Below are 21,986 nucleotides of genomic sequence, written 5' to 3'. Positions count from 1 at the left end.
TAATAAACACTGCCCCCACAGGTCACCAGAGGTATTGAACACTGCCCCCACAGGTCACCAGAGGTATTGAGCACTGCCCCCACAGGTCATCACAGGTATCACTCTGTTTAATACATATCTTCTACCAGATGATACAGTAATGAACAAAGAGGAGCACAGAAGCTCTGTCTGTATCTGTGTGAGGATTTAACACTGAGCATAAATGAGCCTTTAGGCACACACACACACACACACACACACACACACACACACACACACACACTCAAACAACATCAACAGCCTCTTACCTTCACCTTAACCACCACGACTAATCACCAACCTTGATTCTCACCTTGATGTAACTGCAACCAGAGCCATAATGTTATATATTAACCCTTAAGGACATGAGCAGAAAAAACACCTGCAGCAACATGGTCTCCACAAGGCAGGTGTTATCTCACACACACACACACACACACACACACACACACACACACACACACACACACACACAGTGAGTCTGTATGGATGGATGCTTAAAGCACAGCAGCAGTAAACGCTGTCACATTTTGTGTAAAGGCTGTTTTACGATAAGTGCGTACACTCTCTCTCTCTCTCTCACTTTCTCTCTCTCTCTCTCTCTCTTCTCTTCATGAGAAGAGGTGCACAAATGACAAGAAAAGTACGTGCAGGTTTGTGGAAATCTTCAGTACTGCTTTCTGAAAGTCCGGTTTTGTTTTCAGGGCAGCAACACCAACAAACTGCGCTGCTCCCGGCTGGACCTGCAGCAGAGCGTGCTCAGCTTTCAGCTCCACACGTTTACACCCTGCTCTGAAGTGCTACCCGAGGATTAATGTGCCATAAGCAGGCACCCAGGTGGAAAAGGTCACTAACCTCAATCTGATCTGAGGTCAGCTGCTACCAAACCCTCCAGGACCGCCTGGGAGCAGCAGCACAAACATTTCTGTTGCAAACATTCAGCAGATGATGACAAATTAAACCACAGTTGAACCTGGCATTGGTTTATAAAACAGGATAAAGTGTATAGCAAAGCAGAAAGGGTTTCTTACCATGTGTTGTCATTGTCATGATCATTATTAATTTTATTATGGTTATCATTACTGTTGTTGTTAATACACTGGTGTGGCAGTATAAGTGTATTTGTCTCTTCATGCCCAGGCGTCACTACAGTTTCTCTGTTTTGTTTCTTACAAGTTTCTGATACACTCTGCTCTCTTTCTCTTTGCTATTTTTGTGTGGATGCTGAGAAGCAGATAGACACCATTAGTTTATGTGTTCTTTATTATCAATTTGAATTTTTCTGTGGATATTTTCCTTTTCAAAGACATTTTCCTCATTCTGTCTGTCAAATCCGGCAGTAATGGAGTTTTTCTGTGGTGCTGTAGCAGCTTTCTGTTGTCCTTTGGTGACACCTGCTGGTCACAGATGGTAAGTACTGTACATTTTCAATTAAGTCACTTCTTGATAGAAGTCTCATGATCATCCAGACAACTAAAAAAGTGTGACCAATCAGTCATTTGAGCAAAACATATAAATTAAAAATGCTAATAATAACAATAAAAAGCAGTTGGGCTAAATGTAATATTGTAGACCTTTCTAAAAAAAAATGGTGAAGCAGCATCTTGGTAATTTGAATGAATTTGAAAATCTGAATGGATTCAACATGTTTTTGACCCAAACTATCAGCAGGTTCAAACATAAGGCCCAAGGCCCATAGCAGGACAGTTGAGAGTCCAATGCGGCCAGTGGGTTTCTAATAAAAGTAAACAAATCTTGTACTTTGTTTCCTGGGGCTGCAGTTTCTTAGCTCTGAAACCCGAGCCGAGGAGTCAGTGAGGTTACATTAGCATTAAATCCATCGACTTAGAACAAATATGAAAAAAGATGCACGATGAAGTTTGCAAAATGCTCAACATTGAGAGTATTTTATTGTATTCCACAAGTTTTCATGTGTCTTTAGAATGTTAAAACTTGTTCACATGTGTTTCAGCTTCATTTAAACAGTGCCAAGCACTGTCCAAAAACTAGCAGCTGTTAAAGGAAGAGAAGGAACAGAGGCATTTACGACTCAGGACGGGAACAAAAGTGGTTCCACAAGTTCCTCTTTCCAGGTCACATTCACTCAGGTATGAAGAGATAACGCTGCTCTCAGCGATAACAGGCTGTTACTATATAAATGTTCAGGTCTCCTCCTGTAAAGACCAGCTGACTTCACTCTCAGAGCATTAGTGAGCAGAGTCAGGAGGCATCAGGAGCTGCTGTGTATGAGGAGCTCTATAGCACAGAATCCATTTCTTAACACACACACCCTCAACTCAAACATATACAACTGGAATCATACACATACATACACATAAAAACCAACTCTCAGCAGTGTGGCCTCTGCTCTGACAGAGTGAACTGCTGTTACGCTCTGCATCCGACTAGTGCAGGATAAAATCAACCTCACACACACATCATACACACTCCCATTCAAACCAGTGTCAGTAACTGCTGAGTAATGTCTTTCTTCTGCCTGATTAAACATCACAATGAAGAAAAAACATCACTGTCGAAAAAACCCTGCCAAGCTCACCGATCACCGTGTCGAGTTCCTGTGGAAAACATTGCCGTCCTTTGACCTTTGACATCACAGTGAAGCCGGACAATGACCAACTCCCAAAGCAGGAGCCTTCTGGAAGTGAAGAAATAAATCTGTACTTTCACTGTCTGATTCGTTCCCTGTGTTCTCTTCATGTTGAACGATCCAACCTGCAGTTTAGTGAGATCAGTGGGATTTTGTTGCTGCTGAATTTAATGTAGCCATTCATCCTCTGGTTGACTTTTATACAACCGGTGTGTTTACATGGGAATTTTATTACTATATAAATGATAAATATATAAATAAAGTCTAATTCCGCTCTAAAATGACAATCTAAACGTCCGACAACTTTATTCAGAATTAAGGTTAAATCCGAATAGACCGGCGGGTTTACTTTTTCTTTGGAAGTGAAATTATATGCTAATTAGGCGCGACCTGGTCGTTCTGCGCATGCTTCATCCTGATGACGCAACATTCCAAGATGGCGGTCCGCGTTTCGACTCGTTTGGAGACGATTTATTTCAGACAGTTTTAGAAGAATTGGATGTAATGAAATGAGCGGATCGACAGGTGCTTAACAACGCGGACATGTTCAAAGCTATAGCGTCAAACTTAATCAAGAAAGAAAGACAAGAAAAGCGCTGTTTACTTCCGGGAGACGTCCAGACGTCATGGCCGCCCCGTCCAATCAGAACGCTTCACAGACCCCGACATGAGAGACTCGTTTTACCCATGTAAACACGACGCTCATTAATATAATTTTGAATTACTTAATTCAGAATAAACCAATTCCGATTTGAAAACACCATGCAGCCACACTCACTGAATCTGTTTTCTCCGTGTTCTGCAGACCAGCAGGCAAGGCCTCCGGCCCACTCTGTAACCTCTGGGGTTCCCCTAAATGGAGCTGGAACCTCCACGTGAGAACCTCAGCTCTTCAGCAGCTCTTTACAGGCCACGCTCGTGTTTCAGGCATGTGAGGAACATTTCTTCACCAGGATGCAGCACGGTGTTACCTGAAGGTCAGAAGGTGAGGAGAACCTCACACTGGGATGCCCATCAGCGTCTCTCCTACCTTTCTCTGAGAATCCACCGTCCTCCATGGCCTGGTGGGCGTCAGAGATCAGCCGGTGAAGAGTCCACACTGAGGTGAAGAGTCCAGGCAGACATCAGCACATGCCAAACATGGAAACTCCAGTAATTAAAGTGTCAATCAACTCTCCTGTATATATTAAAAACAAAATGCCAGCAGTGTTTTTCTAATGTTCATTTGTGTAGTTTTGTAATTTTAAACACAGAAATGTACAAAAAATTACATTTACGAATGTCGTAGGAAGAAAGAAACTCACCTCTGAATTAAATTCTCCTCAGACAGTTTAACTCATATCAAAAACACTTATCTTTTCTCCACAGATTGTGTTGTAATCCCATATCAGATTTTCACATTGTAGAGTTTCTGTGTTTGTTTGTTTTCAGAAACAGTGTTGGAGAGGTTGAACATCCTGGAAGAGAATAATCCTTCCAGGGGAACATAAACAGTGTGGTTAGAGGAGGGAGGGGTCAGCTCCACTGACCATGTGCCGAGGAAAAACCCTTTGGTCCAGTCCTCCAGAGGAGACATTCAGACAGAAAACAAAATCCTGACATCAGAACAGCTGAAGAACAACTTGTGGTGTTCTGGAAAGCAACAGGGTCAAAGGTCACGTCTGGAGCTCTCCTTCGGTTCTCGCCCTCCAGCTCTCCTCCTGCAGCTCCTCACTCTGACTCACATTGTCGCGTCTCCTGCCTCCATCTAACCAGAGCGTCTCCTCTGATTCTTTTCTCCTCCTCAGCGCGGCGGCTGCTATAAACGCAGCAGTGGGGCAAAAGTCACTCGACTCGCTCGACACAGACTTTGAGAAAAGCGTCACAACAAATAGCCAAGCTTTGTGGCTGAAGTGGGAGTGGAGCGATTCCCCATGAGAACCGTGACACACACTCCCTCGCAGCGCGACGCCCGGCAGCTGACCTGAGCAGGAATCCTCACCTGAGCTGTGTCGGTTGGAGTCGGTTGGAGCGGGGAGGAGCTGAGGACAGGTGGTGGCTGGGGGCTGCTGGATTTCCCTAAACAAACAGGCCAAAGAGTCGCCTGCCGCTCCAGCCCAGGCCCCGCTTCTGACGCCTGCATTTGAATGAATTTGAATGGATTGTTGAGGAACTGAACTTCTGTGAATGAAGGTTGAAACATGAACTGCTTCATGATTCAGAAATAACCAAACAAAAGACTTAATGCTGCTGTAATGCTCCTCAAAAGTTTGAAGTTTGGATGTAATTTCCAGATTATCTGCCACAGATTGTTTTTCTTCTTTTATTTTCAATTGAGTTTATGTGTTAATTTTGGTCTTATTTTTGCAGCTACTTGTGTAAACCTGAAGCCATTTCAACAGGAGCGAGAGTCAAACAGTCCAATCATCCGTCTCATTGTTTCTTCATTTCTTCTTTAGAATACTTTCAGAAAGTTTCCTTCTTGGAATAGCTTCAAGTTTAGTCCTCACTTTGCAGCTCTTTACCTGCTTCTCTTCTCTTCGAGACTCGTACTCTCGACAGCTTTCATTTTGAAGGCCGTATGATTCCCAGCTGACCCTCAAAGTAAGAAACACACAATGAAGTTTTCACTCATTTTTTTCCATTAATAGTCAAATTAGCGAACTCTCTGCTGTGTCATATTAGTTTAGATCTGTACTCTCTCTCACTCCTAGTTGCCTGTCTAGGTTCTGGTAGCATGTGCATGTGTACGTATTCAATATATTATTATATTTGGTCTTTGTTGTCTGTTTTTCTTTTCCCCTCTTCTTTCTTCTCCCTCTTTCATCTCGTTATCTCTCTCTTTTTTAAATGTAACTTAATTACTTTTTTTCATTAAGAAGTCTTGTGCTACTATTTTATTATTGTTATTGTTGTCAGAGAGAATGTTCTAATGTTCTACTGTTCTGGTTAAAAAAGAAGGCAGATAATATGTGTAGAATCCTTGTTGCCCCCTGTTGTATTGCCACTTAAAAAGATAAATATATATATATATTAGTTTAGATCTAATATTATTTGAAGCCCAAAACCTGCTTGATTTCTTTGTTCTTACAGTTTACTTGTGTATTTGCCCATGTCGTTTATGTGTACTTACAAGTAAAATACACACAGTGTAACCTAGTTTGTTCCCTTCAAAATCACATTTCATTATAATGTGCGTATTGTTTTTTAAAACTTTGTTTCTGCATATTTGACATTTGTCTGAAGCAATGTGCTTTAAGAGAATTTATTGAGATGAACTGTATCCATCTTCTTCTTTTTAATCCATCCATCTACTGTACTGACTAACTGTGTGCACTGGAGTCAGTCCCAGTTTACTGTGGGCCTGATACACACCGGGCAGACTTCTAGTCCATCACAAACAGAAAAAGAGACAATGACATTCACACCTCGGGGAGATTTAACCTCACATGCATGTTTTTGGACTGTGAGAGGAAACTGGAGAACCCAGAAACCATCCTGCGTCTGCAGCTTCGAGCAGAAAAGGGAAGTCTCAGCAGGCTGATCTGCAGAGGGGAAGTGATGAGATTTCATGCTGAAGTGTGGTTTGTGTAGATTGTGCTGTACTGCCTTCATTTCCCCATTTTATTTTCACTGATCAGTGATTATTCTCAGTGAACTGATCACTAAGCTGCAGAGCTGCTGTCTCTCTCAGTCCCCCACACTGCTCGCTCTGACTGTTCACTTTGTCTAAAGCGAAGAGAAAAAGACTGATTCAGGAGTTAGTGAAATAAAGGTCAATCAGTGAGAGCAGATTTGATCCACATGTGGAGCTAAACTGATTAAATGACAAAGATACAGCTTCTGCACAGTCACACAATCTACTGCAAATATCTGCAAAACAACTGTGAAATGAAAAAAAACTGAAGGACCGAGATAAACAGAAGGACAGAAAAAAACAAAACAAAAAAAAAAAACAAACAAGGCCTGAAAAACAGAAACCAATCATAAAGAAACTCCATATAAAATACCTCCGAGAAATAGAGGACAGACACAAGTCAGTAATAAAACCAACATTTTAAAAACTGATGACGAGCAAAGTGAGACAAAACAATCAGAGAGCTGAGAGACAAAACAAGTTCATGAAGACAAATCCACTAAAAGACAAATTAATCATAAAAAATCTCAAACTACCACAGAGCAAGTAAAAAACACACAACCACAGGGGATAATGTGTTTTTTAATCCTGCAATTCTGTTTTTATCTTGAGATGGAGGTTGTTTTTTTTAAATCCTGTTATTATATTTCTGTGAATGTGTTTTTATCATATGTTTTTTTCTGTGCATTTCTTTTTAATCTTTTAAAACTTTGGGGTTTTTTTAATCTTTAAATAGTGTTTTCGTCTTGACAGCTGGTTAATCAGTGATTTTTTAGTAATTCTCTGGCTGTGTTTTTTCTTGTGGATGAGTTTTTTCATTATTATCAATTTATTTTCCTTTAATCTTTTTTTATTATTATTCTTATTTTACCATTTCATGAATTATAATAGCTTTAGACTCTGTCATTCTGTTTATGCAGGTTTGTGATTTTTTTTTTTCCAGGTCCTCTCCTGGAGCGGTCCGCCCAGGTCCAGGTCCAGGTCCAGGTCCAGGTCCAGGTCCAGGTCCAGGTCCAGGTCCAGGTCCAGGTCCAGGTCCAGGTCCTGCCCTGTCCGGCAGGTGTCACCTGACCGGAGCTCGAGGACGGAGCGCATCTCTCCCGTCACGCGGCTCCGCCTCCTATTGGCGGGCTTCACTGCACCTGTTCGGCGGCTCAGCCAATCACGGCGCTCCGCTCACTGCGCTCCAAGATGGCGGCTTCCAGCGCTCCGGACCGCTCGTCGTGGCGTTGGAAAGCCGAACAGCGGCTCCTCCGCCCCGCCTAAACACGGGAGCAGGCAGCCGGGGCCGGGGTGGGACCAGCCGGGACCAGCCGCACAGCCGGAACGAGCAGCGGCCGCTCCGCCCCGCGTGAACCCGGGAGCAGGCGGCCGGAGGCGGGGAGGCGGAGAGCCGGAGAGCCGGGCCGAGCAGCGGCTCCTCCGCACCGTGTGAACCGGCAGCAGGCGGCCGGGACCGGGGCCGGGGCCGGGGCCGGGGCGGGCCAGCCGGAGAGCCGGGCCGGGGGCTCCATGCCGCTGTGACGGGAGGGGGCGTCTGCCGTGAGGATGGCCACCGACAACAGGATCCACTTCTGGAGGAGGAACGCTAAGGTTCCCGGAAGGTGCGTCCAGAGAGCCAGTGTGTGGATGACTGTGTAAATACTGTTTAAATACAGAGTAACATCTAACACTCTGCTAGGCTGTGTGTGTGTGTGTGTGTGTGTGTGTGTGTGTGTGTGTGTGTGTGTGTGTGTGTGTGTGTGTGTGTGTGTGTGTGTTACGGTTTCTGCTGGAATGTGTCATATTGAACTCTTCACTGGAAGGTTTGACACTTTTATTTACAATCAGCCACACAAACTAGTCAGTTCAGTTGATTATTTACCTAGTTAATTAGATAACAATGTGTGGCAGGATCAGCAAATTACTGTTTATGACAAGCATTTATTAAAATGATGTCATTTGAAATAAGGAAATAATGCTTGTTAGTGTCATTTTTCTGCTGCTGAAGCTTTAATAATCTGATTATGTGGGAAACCATGACGGTGAAACCAATACTTCATGTTTACTGAGCTCCTCTTCCATGCTCTGTGTGTGTGTGTGTGTGTGTGTGTGTGTGTGTGTGTGTGTGTGTACTGGCCCTGTTCAGTCACTTGAACACATATCCAGTGTGCAGCGATGTTTGTTCGGCACATGCTGATTTCCAGATAACTCTTAATTTATGATATGCTGTTCTGTCCTATTATCAAGTCGTTTTTATTGCTGAAGATAGGAGGAGAACATGTGATGTTGCCGTTGAGAACTGTGATAAATACACTTCAGAACCAGCAGCTTTTCAGAAGTAAAACAGTTTGTTTCCTTTGTTTTTGCTTATTATTCATTTCTATTATATTTCATTTTTGTTTCTTTTGTGCTTTTGACTTCTGGCTGCAGGATATGAAGTGACGTGCCATCAATCCTTTATTCTTTTTAATTAGTTAATTGATCTTTGTGAAGTACAGTAATGACTCATATTTCACGTTCTGTCATGTTGAATTTCTGGAGCAAGCACAGTTTCTTCTGTGAGTATGTTCATTGTAGAATAGTGATAAATTTATGACATATTGTGCAGCACAACTAATTACAGTTGTAAATAATAGAGTAACATTTGCTGGAGTTCAGAAAACCTTATTGTTCCTGAACGGACTCGGTCCTCCTGACAGCAGGACTGCTCACATGTCCAGGTGAACCGGCCTTCGCTCCTCAGCTGAGATCGACAGCAGCATCCACAGCTGAATTCAAACGTAAGAAAGATGGATTCATCAGTCAGACACACCAAAATCTCTCAGTGCTGACGGCTCGCTGTCACAGCAGCGTCACAATAACAGACATGTGACCGTCTACTGACATAATGAACATCAGGTAATTCACTTCTGCTTTCAGTGACTTTCGCCAACAAACAGTGTTGTATAGATTTTTAGTTTGAACAGAGAGACTTGAAGGCCTCATAGCATGAAGCAAGCTGCTAGTACATTCGTAATTCATCATTATAACAATGTCAAAACTCACAGCAGTAAACGCTTTATATGTCCTGCAAATTCAACATGAGAGTTTTCAACATGAAACCAGAAGAATTCTGAATAGTTCAGTGTCATTTGAAAAGATTAATGGGGAGGAAAAAATGAGAAAAAAAGCTGAAACCTTTGGAGACTGATGTTTAGCTACAAGATGAGAGGAAACGTGATTGATTTGTATAAAACTTTAAGTGCTGAGAATCAATTGTACTGATGTGATCATTGATAACATAACATAAAATCAATACATACAGAACTTTTGAGATCATTTTTCTTCTAAAGACCTGGATGATCGTGCTGGGGTAAGATAAAGGAGCTTGATCTCCACCAAGTCTCCACGGTCCGTCCAGCAGCTGAAAGGCTGAAGAAGTGAATGTCATTTTCTCGGTCTTGGAGTAGCTGCATTTCCCAGCTCTTCATTCATTATTTACGGCCCGTGTTATCTCGGTGTCCAGCTCTCTCTCTCATCCTGAGCTTCACTCACTCTGCCGTCTCCACCTTCAGCCCTCCTCCCACCAGTCTGCTCTCAGCCAGGATTATTTCATTTAACTGCTAATGAGAGGCTTTTGTCTCGTATCTGCAGTCACAGTGTGTCAGCCTGCGTGTGTGAACTGTGTTCAACAGGTTTCTCTTTCTGCAGAAACGAGACGTTTGTTAGAACTTTCAATTCCTGAAGAGCGGAAGGACTGAAAGGGTCTGAATCTATGGCTGAGCTTATTCCTGCATTGTTCCGTTAGTGTTTGACTGACGGCTGCTGATGGCTTATATAACCAGACTTTTTCTTGACAGATTTAATTTTCAACTCCAGGAGAAACTCTGAACGGATCTGACTTACATAATCCCTTAATATTTAGTCTGTTCTTGACGGTATTTCTTTGATTTCTGTGATGTTTCATTCAGGGGAACATCGAGCTGTCAGGGGAGAGCCTGGACGGTCTGGTCCTGGATCAGACCCAGAGCCTCACTCTGTTCTTCTTTGTCTCCATGTGGAAAAAGTGAGATTAGTGGTGACCTGTTTATTCCTCTCTCGCAGTGTTGACATTTCTTTTGTCCCGGGTGTTTTAATGGCGGTGAAGCCGTTAGTGAGCGAGTTGGCGGAACTGCCTGAGGGTGCGGGGGGGGGGGGGGGGGGGGGGGGGGGGGGGGGGGGCCCAGGTCTAATCTCCAAGGAGAGGGCGTTGCTGTGTGTGTGTCTGTGTGTGTTTAGTGGTTTGTAGAAGGCTAGAAACCCAAACATAAACATGTTTGGACGGGAAAGACGAGCATCTGGTGTGGCTGCTTGTCCTTGAGCCGCTCTGATAAAGCGGAGCGGCGGGGCCCGGCTGCTCGTCAGCAGGCGCCGTTCTCAGCCACGAGGCGCTCTCACACGCCGGGGACACGCAGCGGCTGCTCCTCTGGCAGGACGGCGCTCTGACCGAGCAGCCAGGCCAGATAAATCCCGTCGTTTCTAGTCCAGCAGCCTTAATTGATCACAGAAACGTGCTGGTCGCCACGGAGACGGAGACGCTTCAAGAGACATGCAGTGAAACGGGTCCGTTAAGTCAGAGTCCAGATAAAGCTGTTAATGTTTACCTTTTGGTGTTTTGGCCCAAAAAACATTTCATGAACATGTCAGGCTGAAACACATGAAGAAAAAAGGTAAAAATACAGTTTTTCTACATTTCGTTACGTCACAGCTTCATTCCAAAATGGATTCTTTCCTCTTTCTTATTTTTTTGTGTTCTCAAACACACAATACCCAATAATGACAATGTGGACAAAAGGTTTTTTTAAGTGTAGACAAGTTTATTAAATTTAAAACAACTAATAAATGCCAGTTATTAAAGTATTAAAAAGCCTTTGCTCAACACTTTGTTGATGCACCGTTGGCAGAAGTTTCAGTTCAACGTCTTTTACACAGAGTGTCTTCCGTCTGGACGCTCTACTCACAGGACTGATGGTTTACTCAGAGACGGTCGTCCCTCTGGAAGGTTCTCCTCTCTCCTCCTGGACTCTCTGAATGACTGGATCACTGTGGCTGAGCGCCTGAGCAGACGCTCTGCTCTGAGGAGAGTTATAGAACGAGGCTGAAGCTCCTGTGACCGGAGCAGTTCACGGAGAGCGTCACAAATAAATCGTGGACTTTGAGAACGGTGTAGATGCCGCTCTCTGTGGTGGACCTCATCACCACAGCCATCTTTTACCTCAGACCCAGACCCCCCCCCCTCCACAGCTCCAGCTCTCTCTGCTGCCTCTGCTCTCAGTCGCTGCTGAATTGAAAAGAAGCTGAGCATAAAGCTTCTCACATCCTCTGAACATGCGGCCCACTGCAGGGTGGCAGAGAGCCTGTGAACTCTGCAAGCTGTCAATGAGTTACACACACACACACACACACACACACACACACACACACACACACACACACACGTTCAAAAGAAAGCTGAGCTGTCCTTTCTGTGGAAACAGGGTGGGATGCAGCATCTTTGAGCATCATTCATTCAAGCACTTGCTTTATTTGAGCTTCATGTGAAAAACAACTGAAGAGCTTCTTTACACAGATCCTAAGAAGATGTATCAGTCCCAACTCAGCCTGTCAGAATGTTCATAATTTGATAAATCCTGCATGTGGATAAAGTTAATTCTGACCTCCTGAGGTTTTCTGCTCTGCTCACTGTTCTCAGATTTTGTAGTGTATAGATGACACTCAGAAGGTTAAAGTGTGTTAACCTGTAGAGGTGACAGCGTCTCACGTTATCCTCCACAGCGTTCAGCTAGTTTACGGAGCGCAGCATCCACCGCTCGACCCCCGACTGCGGCGCACGTGAGTGCTGGGTTACAGCTGCACTGCATGCGCCTCCTCATCCCCGTCGACACTTTTTATTTGTCGCCATCCGTTGAAGAGTCCCTGAAGGTGTTTGATTGAAGTGCATGCACCAGTTCCACGCACGTGGCCGTGCCTGTTACCTGTCAGGTCTTCTGTTCTGTTTGTCCCCCATCATGCACTGAAGCTGTAGCCTGACTGTTCTTCACACTGCAGACACCAGATCACTCCGCTCACGCTTTTCTTTTCCTCATCTTCCTTTTTCTCTGCTTTAATCTGAAGGTACCCCAAAGATTCCAAGCCTAAGGTCAACAATCTGAAGACCAAGAAGGCCTCCAGCTTCCACGAGTTCGCCCGCAGCACGAATGACGCCTGGGACATCGACGATGAAGAGGACGAAGATTTCCTCAGGACCCCGACGCCCACACCAGGAATACACTCCAACACACCAGGACACAACCAGGTAACCTTGTTCTCACAATGAAGTGCCTAATTAGCATACAATTCACTTCCAAGGGAGAATAAACCCCGCCGGTGTATTGGGATTTAAACTTAATTCTGAATAAAGTTTTCAGGCGTTAACGTGGTCATTTTCGACTGGAATTAGCCTTTATTCGGATTTAAAGAGGAATAAAAAGTCCCATGGAAACGTTTATGAACTTCTGCTCTCTGTATTTATCTGTTAGACTCTTCATGACTTTATTTTATGACTCTTTACTTCAGGTTCAAGATGTTTAAAGATTTTATGGTTTTTTTCTTAATACTTTATACTTCAGTCTGTTTCTGTGATTATGAAGTCCATTATGATAGAGGGGGTGAAAACATGTCTCCATTTCTCTGAGTACGAGGGGCTACCCAAAAGAAACCGGAATTTGGTCATAAAATAATAATAATAATAATGAGTTTCGACTTCTGGCCATCAGATGTGCTGCAGGTAAGCCTCGTGCACATCTGTGAGAAATCTGAGCTCCCAGAGTGATGCCTGTCAGGCGCTGTTTGTAGTACCAGAGTGCAGCTGTGCTCTGCGATTTTTCCAAAATGGCGACATTGCTAGAGCAGCGCGCGAACATTAAATTCTGCTTTTTGCTGGGAAAAAACAGCAGCAGAAACACTCAGCTTGTTGCCGCAAGCCTACAAGGATGATGCTCTGGGGAAGACTCAGGTCCATGAATGGTTCGGGCGGTTTAGAAGGGCCAGATGTCGGCGCGTCAGGTCCGCTCAGCCGTGAAAACAATGCTGAGCTGCTTCTTGGCTGTCCAGGGTATCGTCCACAGCGAGTCTGTCCCTCCAGGTCAGACTGTACATCAGGACTACTACATGGAAGTCCTCAGACGCTCCGTGAGGATGTGAGGAGGAAGCAGAGCGTAGTGGCGGAGTGGAGCCGGTTGATCCACCACCACAGAGCGCCAGCGGACACGGCGCTGCGCCTCACGCAGTTTCTGGTGAAGAATGAGATGAATCTCCTCCCCCATCCGCCTGATTCGCCAGATGTAGCCCCGAGTGACTTTTTCTTGATCCCCAAGTTGAAGAAGGAGCTGAAGGGACAGCGGTTTGCAGATGTGGAGGAGGTGACAGACAAATCGCAGCCGGCCATGAATGGCGCAATTATGCACGGGTCTGACGACACATTGGTGAAGTGGGAGACACGGCTGGAGCGCTGCATTAATGCGGATGGAGATTATTTTGAAGGCGACAGTGGTGTTTTATTTTGAAATGTCAGAAATAAAAAGTTACAACCAAATTAGAATAGGTTTAACCGGCAAAGCCTGGCACCCCCAGGTTCCCAGTACTTCAACTAAGTGGCAACAGTTTGACAAAGATACATGAAGAACCACCAACAACACAGCAAAGGGAGACCTTGAAGGTCAGGACTCAGGAAGTTGATGACCATCATCACGGGCTTTGTTGCTGAGGAGCCCAAATCCAGCAAGTCCATCTTACACCAACACCCACAGGGCCGATAAGATCCATCCGCTACGGAGAGAGTTGCAGATGTGGGCGAAGCAGTTCGAAGTAGCGGCTGCTGGGACAGAACGCAGTGGGCATGTGGATCGCTCCGAGGAGGAAGTAGACGACTTCCTGTGTAACCTTTAGCGATCCAGACAGAGAGCCGGAGCGAGGACCACAGAGACCCTCTGGGACATCCAGTTCTTTCTCCGCTCTCTGCTTCCTCAGAGTCATTTCGCTTCATTGTGGATTATTTTAGATATCTCAGAGAGCAGCTGGTTATCTGATTCGCCTCATTTCAAAATCCTTGGCCTTTACAGTAGAACTGCTCAGTGGATTTCTAATATTTTTTCTTTCATTCTTCTGCCATCATCCTTCTTTGCAAATTTTGTGAATTTTAAATACGAGGTGCAGAAAGTGAAGTCGTCTTATTTAATGCTTTATTGTAGTTTCACACCATGAAGTGTATTTTCTCTTCAGATCAACAACATGCTGGAAATACACACACTCACTCAGGTTTCTTCATTATGACTAGCTTTTTTCAGGTTTTCTTTTTACCACACCTTCATTATTTTCATATACTGTTGCTTTGTTGATTTAATAAGTGATTTAACACAGACATCAGTGAGCTTCTACTGCAGCCGGCTGTTAGCTACAGTTTTTCACTTCACTGCGTCACAGCTGTCCAGAAGGAAGAAGCAAAAAGCCAGAAACTCTACAGCTCCAAACAAACTGGATGTTTTGTAATAATGAAAATGTGACTAAATGCTTTTTAGCTAAACCGATTTGCAACGTGGAAATAAACTTTGTTAGAAACTGAAGCAGTATCTCTCCGCTGGAACACACTGATGTAATAGTTGTTTAATAGTTTGCTGATGTGTCTGTGGTTTATGTAGCCGGTTATCTGAGGACAGTTATGATGCTGACTCCTGACATTGATTAGTTTATCGCTGATCAGACGCCCTGACCTGCCGCTGGGAGCAAAGACGCAGCACTTCCTGCTTCTCTGCTGAGTCATGTTGCTCTGAAACTGTGCACAAACTCTTATTTCAGTAAATTTATGGACTTTTCTGTTAGTTTGAGTTTTTCAGGACGACAAAATAAAGAGAATCTGATGAATCTCACAGCGTCAGAAGACAAATGAAGTTTGGTTTTATTGAAGAAGATGATCCGTCGTGTGTGTTTATTGTCCTGGCAGCAGCAGCAGGCGGCTGACTCCGAGCCTGTGGAGTCGCCCGGACCTCCAGCAGGACCACAGGACCTCCAGGACGTCCAGGAGGAGGACGGAGAGGACTCCACCCTCAACGGCAAGGTGGTGAAGTCCAGCAGTGACGCGCAGCTCCAGGCGTCGTCGGGTAGGTGGAGGATCTGCTTCAGCCGTACGAGGATTAACCCCATGAGGAGCCTCAGCGGCGCCGGCAGGCCTCTCCTGGTCTTCCTCGTGTGGTTCCTGACCTGCAGCCGTTCACAGCAGACTGCCGTCTCCCTCCTGCCTCCTCAGTTCGCTCCACGCTGCAGAAGCAGCAGTCCCTTCCCGTTCGACAGCTCATCCCGCTGGTGGCTCGCATCTCGGACCAGAACGCGTCGGGCGCGCCGCCCATGACGGTGCGGGAGAAGAGCCGCCTGGACAAATTCAGGCAGCTGCTGGCCAGCCCCAACACGGACCTCGGTACAGCCGCTCGGCTTTAACATTTTAAAAAGGATCACCGTACACACAGAAACGTGATGAACATGGAAAAGCTGTATTTTACTCCAGCAGGCCTGAGCGCACCGGACTGATGGTCGTCTTCTCGTCTTTCTGTGTTTACAGAGGAGCTGCGGAAGCACAGCTGGTCGGGCATACCCAGAGAAGTGCGTCCCGTCACCTGGAGACTCCTCTCCGTAAGACCGACGCCGTCCACACACAGAAACATCGCTCCTTGTTTTCCTGCTCTGGAAGTGTCTGTTCTTGATCGCTCTGGCTCTCGCACAGGGTTACCTGCCTGCCAACAAGGAGCGCAGGGAGCTGGTGCTGAGCAGGAAGAGGGAGGAGTACTTCGGCTTCATCGAGCAGTATTACCACTCCAGAACAGACGAGCACTACAAAGACACGTACAGACAGGTGAGACGGCCTCCATCCGGCTGCTGCTGTCGTGTTCTCTGCAGCATCTTAACCATCGAATGTCTCTTCAGATCCACATTGACATTCCCAGAACCAACCCTCTGATCCCCCTCTTCCAGCAGCCGGCTGTTCAAGAGGTACGGCCTCAGATGTTGCGTTATTCCTAAAGAGTCAGGTTTAAAACCAACGCTGCAACCTTCAGAGATGAAAATACACTCACCGGTCACTTTAATACTCATATATACTCAGACATGCATGCAATGATATCAAAGGAAGGTCAGGTTTTCCATCTTCGTTGATTTAGTGTTGTGCTTGTGGCTTCAGGTGTTTGAGCGGATCCTGTTCATCTGGGCCATCCGCCACCCGGCCAGCGGCTACGTCCAGGGAATCAATGATCTGGTCACACCGTTCTTTGTCGTCTTCCTCTCCGAGTTTGTCAGTAAGTCAGCTGCTCGAGGCTCGGGAAGATGAGGGTGTGTGTGTGTGTGTGTGTGTGTGGGGCGTGGGTGAGAGTGACGTGTGTCTGTCGCCCAGCGGAGGACGTGGAGAACTTCGAGGTGGCGGCGCTGCCTCTGGACACCCAGAGGAACATCGAGGCCGACAGCTTCTGGTGCATGAGCAAGCTGCTGGACGGGATACAGGTGAGCCGCCCGCCGCGCACGTCCGCCGCCTCCCTGGCGCAGCCGAGAACCGGCGCCTTCACTGACTCGGCTTTTGGTTTCAGGACAACTACACCTTCGCCCAGCCGGGAATCCAGAACAAAGTGAAAGCTCTGGAGGAGCTGGTCAGCAGGATAGACGGTACGTTTCTACAGCGGAGGCTTTTAGCGCATCGATCAATCATTAAATATCTGCGCCAGTATTCACACAGAGAGGATGAACAGTTTAACGGCAGCATCGCTAAGCTGCAGTCAGTGGACGTTAATGACATCCTGTTGAAATATCAATGACAGCTGGAAATACTGGATCAAAGTCTGCGTCTCCTCTCGAGTTGAAGGACATTGAAATAGTCATAATGTGAGAATTAGAATATTCCTTTTTGTTTATGTGCCAAATGACTTCAAATGGAATCAGTGGTGTTAAATTTATCATGCTGTGACAGTCTGCAGACAGCAGGGGGCAGTGTGAGACATGAGCACAGCAGACACTTATTGAAAATACACACTAGAGGCGCACATGGGTGGAATTCCACTGCAAATGGTTCTGATAGAGCAACACTGACGGCACAAGTGCTTAGAAACAAATGTTTTCCTTCATGAAGATCATTTTTCGTGAATAAACCTGTGAGAAAAACATTTATTTTCAGCTTGTTTGAGAAGCTGTTTAGTGTGTTGAGGTCGTTCCTCGTTCAGGCTGCACTCCGTGACTTTAGTGACTTTAATCACAAAGTTTTTAATGACATGTGTTTTCCTCGGGGAACCAGAATGTTTGTCATGTTGTCAGAGTAGTGAAACCTTCACGGTGCTGCAGGGCGGGCAGAAACGCTGCAGCGAGTTCAGACTCTGGTCTCCTTCTTCTCTCTGTTTCACGACTGTTGAATATGATGGCGGTTTGTTGGTATTTAATTAAACACGTGTTTGTGTGTGTGTGTGTGTGTGTGTGTGTGTGTGTGTGTGTGTGTGTGTGTGTGTGTGTGTGTGTGTGTGTGTGTGTGTGTGGTCACTCTCCAGAGGACATTCACAGTCATTTCAAGCGGTACGAGGTGGAGTACCTGCAGTTTGCCTTCCGCTGGATGAACAACCTGCTGATGAGGGAGCTGCCGCTGCGCTGCACCATCCGCCTCTGGGACACCTACCAGGTAGAGCGAGCGCCAGCGCTCAGGACCGGCTGCTGCTGCTCCGCTCGCCGCGTTCAACTGGTGTGTGTGTGTGTGTGTGTGTCCCTCAGGCTGAAGCAGAGGGCTTCTCTCACTTCCACCTGTACGTCTGTGCTGCTTTCCTCATCGAGTGGCGCAAAGAGATCCTCTCCATGGTGGACTTTCAGGTACACTTCGACCACAGCGCGCTGATCTTTACCACACACACACACACACACACACACGCGCGCATCAATGTTGGTTTAACCTCCCTCCCTCGTGCTCCTCAGGGCCTCCTCATGCTCCTGCAGAACCTTCCCACAATCCACTGGGGCAACGAGGAAGTGGGTCTCCTGCTGGCTGAGGCCTACAGACTGAAGTACATGTTTGCGGACGCGCCCAGCCACTACAAGAGATAAAGCAGAAGCCTCAGGTCAGGGCGGAGGGGGCGGAGCCACGCCGCCGGAGCTCCTCCCACTGCGGGGGCTGGTCTCCGGGGGACGTGGAGACGGCGGTCCTGTCGGGCGAACGCCGGCGAGCCCGAGGCCGACGGCGCAGTGGCAGCTCTGCCGCCTGCCGGCTGCAGTCTGTCTTTTTACTGAAGGATGAAAACTACAGATTCTATTTTTTTGCAGATTTGTTTTAGTCGTTGCTTCACAGGGAGAAGATTTTAAGTAGAAGCCAGAAGACTGCAGGACTTGGGTCCTTCCTTTCTCTTTTAAAATGTGACGAGTCAAACACTGTCGAGCTGTCAGATATGAAGTGGACTTTCACCCTGTGGTTAGACCGCTGCAGGTATAGATTTAAAAGAAAAGATTACATCTTGAACCGTTTTCTTTAAATTCACGTCCTGGACGTGACTTTCTTTTCCAAAAGCTTCACTAACTTTACTGACAGGAAGAATTCTCTGGTGAACTTGTAAGAGCTGTGGAAGATGGAACAGGTTGAGTAGCTGAAAAGCTCTGCAGCGGCCAGGCCGAGGCCAGCAGGGCAGCGTGAGAACCTCGGCTCTAGCACCAGTCCTGCTGCTCTCTGCTCGCCTTCCTCTCGCGGCCTGATTTGCTTCTAGCAGGTGAGCCTCATGGTCCTGGGCGGAGAGGAGGCTCCAGGACCTGCTGCTGATCTGCTGCCTTCATCCACACGGGGCAGCAGTGAGTCCAGGTTTTTACCCTCAACGCGAGGGCGGTACGAGTCAGGCTGAGAGAGCACAAGATTTAAGACAGCTGGAGGACCGCCGGTCCTTTTACACAAAGCTAAGGCCGAAAGCACAACGATAAAGACGGACTCAACACTGACTGATGTATAAACACCAGAACAGCGTTTTAAAAACAGCATTCCAGGTCTAGAAAACACTACCCTCAAAAGGCCCTCAGCAGAGAGCAGACAGTCAGAGCTGCTCCTCTCCCTCAGCACGCCCCCTGGTGGTCTTCTGCCGACGGCTCTCCACCTCAGACCCTCATCCAGACAGTTCAGTGGAGACACAAACTGCTCGGTTTGGACCAGGAAGTGTTGATTTGGCCAGACCGGTGTGAGGGGGGTGTGTTGTGTGTTGTTTGGGGACTCGGACTCGTCAGTCGTTTCTCTGACTGTTGTGGTTCAGCGACGTGACAGGAAGCAGCTTATTTCTTCTACAGTGTTTTATTTTGTTCTGTTTGTAATCTTCAGTTCCAGTGGCGTCCGTCAGACAGCTCAAGTCGGGAAGATAAGACAATCAGAAAGCTTCAGCGTTTCCTATCTGACTCATCGTCTGCTGCACTTTGTAACCTTTTAAATAATAAATCATGGCGTCTGGATTTACTGCATCTAATTGATATTTTGTGTAAATATTGTCAGTGAACTTCTCAGCTTCAGGAAAGATGTGCTCAAACATGCAAACTTCAACACCTCTTCTCCTCTGACTCCTGAAGTCTCCAGACTGTTACTGCACGTCCCAAATCCACTGATCTGAAGCGTGTTGCTCAGATTATAGCTGGTGAAATAGGAAAGATTTTAGACTTTGGAGCTCCATGTTTCACCCTCAGCTGCATCAGATCTTTCAGATCTTCGATTCAGAGACAGTTTTTTCACCTGAAAGATGTACGTCGATGTAAAAACTGAACAGTCTGTATTCCTGGATGCATTGTGGAGCTTTACAAAAGTTTCAATTTGAACTCTTGTTTTCTGTGACTGCAGAAGTTCCATCATGGGCATTTCTGACTTCCTGTTTGATTTAAGAGGAGTGTGTTGGTGTGAACGGGACTTTCCTGATGTCCTGGAAAAGCAGCGTAGACAGAGAGGAACCTGAAGGGTCTCTCAGCTTCGAACTGAAGGGAACTGGGCATGTTTGAGCAGCTCTTGTGTTTTATAGACAGTATCGACCTGCTGATTGACGCTGCTCCTGGACTCTGTCAGCATTTGATGCTCTGATCTCGTTCCAGAGGAAGAAACTTGACTGTGATTGCTCGAGCTCGGTCGGCCACGTTGAATGTCTCCATAGCGTCCCTCCCCCTCATCCAGGTGCTGAATGTTGTCCTCTGTCCGTGCTGTGTTTGTGGACAGGCCGCCTGTCCTCAGAGATGTGATGTGACTCGTTCCAGGCTGTGAACAGTGTTGAAGTCTTGAATGTGCCAACGGGCCAGTCGGATCAGTTCCAGTGCTTCTGTCGTCCCAGCCGGCTTCAGCCTTCGGTGAACAACCTCTAAGTTATTACAGAGCCTGCTGGGTGTTCACTTCTCAGTTTGTAATAAAACTCAACTGTTTTTCTTCATTTTTGCGTGTTGAGTGTTTTATTTTGAAGTCTGACCTGAAAGAAATGATTACCTAATCAACACTTCAACTCGAAAATAAATCTCCACAGATGATGCAGTTCCAATGAAGACATTGCGTTTTGATCTGTAGTATAATTCCATCGTTACAGTTAAGATTTAAGTGATCGTTGTTAAAAGTTTATATTTTTCATCCAATAAAAAGCAAATATAATTTACAGATGCAGATTGTTGACTTTTCTTTCCTCATAAGAAAAAAAAAACTTATTGCCAATTATAGTAATTACCCAATCAGCTGCCTGTCGCTGTTGCCATGGAGACGCTTTCTCCCTCCGCCGCCTCCATGTTTCAGTTAATTCAGCGCTTTGGAGAAATTCCAGCGTTTTGATGAAATACTTTTCTAATAGTCTTGGAAACTTTTCGTTCCTTTGTCTTGTTTTTTTATTTTTCCCCAGCAGAGAACTTCAGTGGTCTTCAGCAGGTATGTGACATCTGGTAATCCTTAATAGCCGCTCAAACCATCAATACAAAGTGAAACAATGAAAACAGTCCATTTTTAAGATAATCATGATTCGTTGCTTTTGGTTTTTTTCGAGCTGAGCCCTGCAAAAGGTTTATGAGCAGGTAAAACGAGGCTGAGTTGCTCTAAAAACTCAATATATTTAGTGTATTTTTATCTAACAAATCTATTATAAAAATGATATATTGAATGTCAAATTAGAAATATAGTTTTAATTAAAGTTTTATTTAACAAAATGACAAAACTACCTCACAAAATTAAACCGTAATTGATAATAAAATAAACAGGGAGGATTTGTGTGATTTAGATGCAGATTAAAATTGTAAGATTCGATTAATATATCATTTTTTTGTTTACAGCTCAGTTTTCTTTATACCTTTTGAAACTGATTTTCTCCAAAGCATCAATCAGGTTATCCCACTGACTATGAAATACTCTTTATCAAAGCAACAACAACAAAAAAAAAGTGTTTAATCTATAAGACTGCAATAAAAAGATGTATATTCTGGCTGTTGAAATGTTAAAATGTTGTTTTAGCTGTAACATTTGGTAGCTATTCTCTGCAGAGCCACAGTCCAGCGTCAGAGCTCCAGACTGTAGCTGTCTGAGCTGAGAGGCTGGCTGATCTGTGATCGCAGATCTATAATGTTCACATGATGAAGGCCAGTAAAGCCTGCTGTCGCTCTGCAGCGGTGGTCCTGTCTCCGTCTTCCAGGATGGACGTCCAGCTCTCTGGATCCATCAAACACACACGCCAGGCCCCGCCTGCTGGGACCAGGAAGTGGACGTCAGAGGAGGTGATGCTC

General features: G+C 45.7%; 1 protein-coding gene across 2 annotated transcripts; it reads left to right on the top strand.

Moving 5' to 3' along the window:
• The first annotated feature begins 7,430 nt into the window (after nucleotides 1-7,430).
• On the top strand, nucleotides 7,431-20,792 carry tbc1d22b (TBC1 domain family, member 22B). 2 transcript variants are annotated; one of them, XM_030119640.1, is made up of 14 exons: nucleotides 7,431-7,846; nucleotides 12,018-12,074; nucleotides 12,357-12,537; nucleotides 15,220-15,376; nucleotides 15,523-15,690; nucleotides 15,832-15,902; nucleotides 15,994-16,122; nucleotides 16,194-16,259; nucleotides 16,447-16,561; nucleotides 16,657-16,763; nucleotides 16,847-16,922; nucleotides 17,792-17,919; nucleotides 18,009-18,104; nucleotides 18,207-20,792. In XM_030119640.1, exons 1-14 carry the CDS (start codon nucleotides 7,791-7,793, stop codon nucleotides 18,333-18,335), a joined length of 1,536 nt encoding a protein of 511 aa, XP_029975500.1. In that variant the 5' UTR covers nucleotides 7,431-7,790; the 3' UTR covers nucleotides 18,336-20,792. The 2 variants fall into 2 exon arrangements, with proteins under 2 accessions (XP_029975500.1, XP_029975501.1); XM_030119641.1 differs by lacking the exon at nucleotides 12,018-12,074.
• The last annotated feature ends 1,194 nt before the right edge of the window (nucleotides 20,793-21,986 follow it).

This window comes from Salarias fasciatus, chromosome 20 (genome assembly GCF_902148845.1).
Source record: "Salarias fasciatus chromosome 20, fSalaFa1.1, whole genome shotgun sequence".
NCBI classification, from domain to species: Eukaryota; Metazoa; Chordata; class Actinopteri; order Blenniiformes; family Blenniidae; genus Salarias; species Salarias fasciatus.
Note: the sequence above shows the minus strand (reverse complement) of the source record. Positions and strands in the feature narration are given on the sequence as shown.